This window comes from Phaethon lepturus, unplaced genomic scaffold (assembly GCF_000687285.1).
Source record: "Phaethon lepturus isolate BGI_N335 unplaced genomic scaffold, ASM68728v1 scaffold31801, whole genome shotgun sequence".
Lineage (NCBI taxonomy): Eukaryota > Metazoa > Chordata > Aves > Phaethontiformes > Phaethontidae > Phaethon > Phaethon lepturus.
This window is the reverse complement of record NW_010517544.1, coordinates 853-1,999: the sequence shown is the minus strand read 5'-3', so window position 1 is coordinate 1,999 and position 1,147 is coordinate 853. Positions and strand designations below refer to the sequence as shown.

The 1,147-nt window shown below is 59.8% G+C and overlaps 1 protein-coding gene across 1 annotated transcript in view; it reads left to right on the top strand.

The window, feature by feature from the left end:
- LOC104628012 (aryl hydrocarbon receptor-like) overlaps window positions 1–1,147 on the top strand; it is a gene marked incomplete at both ends in the record, with an annotated part of 22,628 nt that overhangs the window by 20,634 nt on the left and 847 nt on the right. The window contains 3 exon segments of the mRNA XM_010296438.1: window positions 1–73; window positions 212–402; window positions 784–893. The exon segment at window positions 1–73 is cut by the window's left edge and continues 17 nt beyond it. Of these exon segments, the coding sequence (XP_010294740.1) occupies window positions 1–73; window positions 212–402; window positions 784–893 (374 nt within the window).

The following is a 1,147-nucleotide window of genomic DNA, read 5'->3' as shown; positions in this document are numbered from 1 at the left end:
GAAGCCCTCCTTCCTGGAGAGGAGCTTCACCTGCCGCTTCCGCTGCTTGCTGGATAACTCCTCGGGATTCCTGGTAACGCAGCCCTGCGGCAGGACAGCCCTCGGCCCCCAGCGCGTTCCCTGGGGGCCGCTCGTGTCCCGTGGGGTGGGAGCGCAGCCAGTTCCCATCACCCTGTTTGCTTCACACCCACGTTTTCTAACCCCCTCTAAGGCCTTGAATTTCCGTGGGCGCTTGAAATTCCTTCTCGGGCAGCAGAAGAAGGTGTCGGATGGGTCCCCACTTGCCCTCTTCGCCATCGCAACTCCCCTCCAGCCGCTCTCCATCCTGGAGCTTCGGACCAAGACGCTGATCTTCCAGACAAAGCACAAGCTGGATTTCACTCCGATGGCCTGTGATTCCCGGTAAGGCGTCTCCTGCCTTCCCTGTGGCAAAATCCGTGGCTGCAGGCACTGGACAGAAAGCCAGAGCCCGCGGAGCAGGGCACTTCTGACCCAACTCCCGTGGTGGGTTGTCTGATGCTGTTGTCCATCCACTGCTGGGCATTTCTGCAGCCCCCCAGTAACGTGGGGAGCAGATTAACTGGGCGCCAGCACTTCTTGCCTCCCATGTTTTTGCCTAGCAAGCCCAGGGTGGGGTTTTGTGGAAGAGGGGATGCAGCTCAGCCCAGGATGGGGAGTTGCACCGCCCGCAGTGGGAGGCTCTGGCTAGCTGCTGGGGATCCCATCTGGGGTGCAACTGGGGGATCCGTCCCTGGTGTCATTGGGTTTCTGGACTGTTTCCAGGGGGAAGGTTGTCCTGGGGTACACGGAAACGGAGCTGTGCAGGAGGGGGTCCGGGTACCAGTTTGTGCACGCGGCCGACGTGATGTACTGCGCGGAGAACCACGTGAGAAGTGAGTGCTGGGGGGGCCATTGGGGGGGGTGCATCTGTGGGGGCCCTTGCATCTCTCCGGCACTGGTGCAGCTCTGGTCACAGAATCATTAAGGTTGGAAAAGACCTTTGAGATCATCAGGTCCAACTGTCAACCCAACACCACCATGCCCACTAAACCATAGCCTGAAGTGCCACATCTACATATTTTTTGAACAGCTCCAGTGATGGTGACTCCACCACCTCCCTGGGCAGCCTGTGCCAATGCCTGACCAC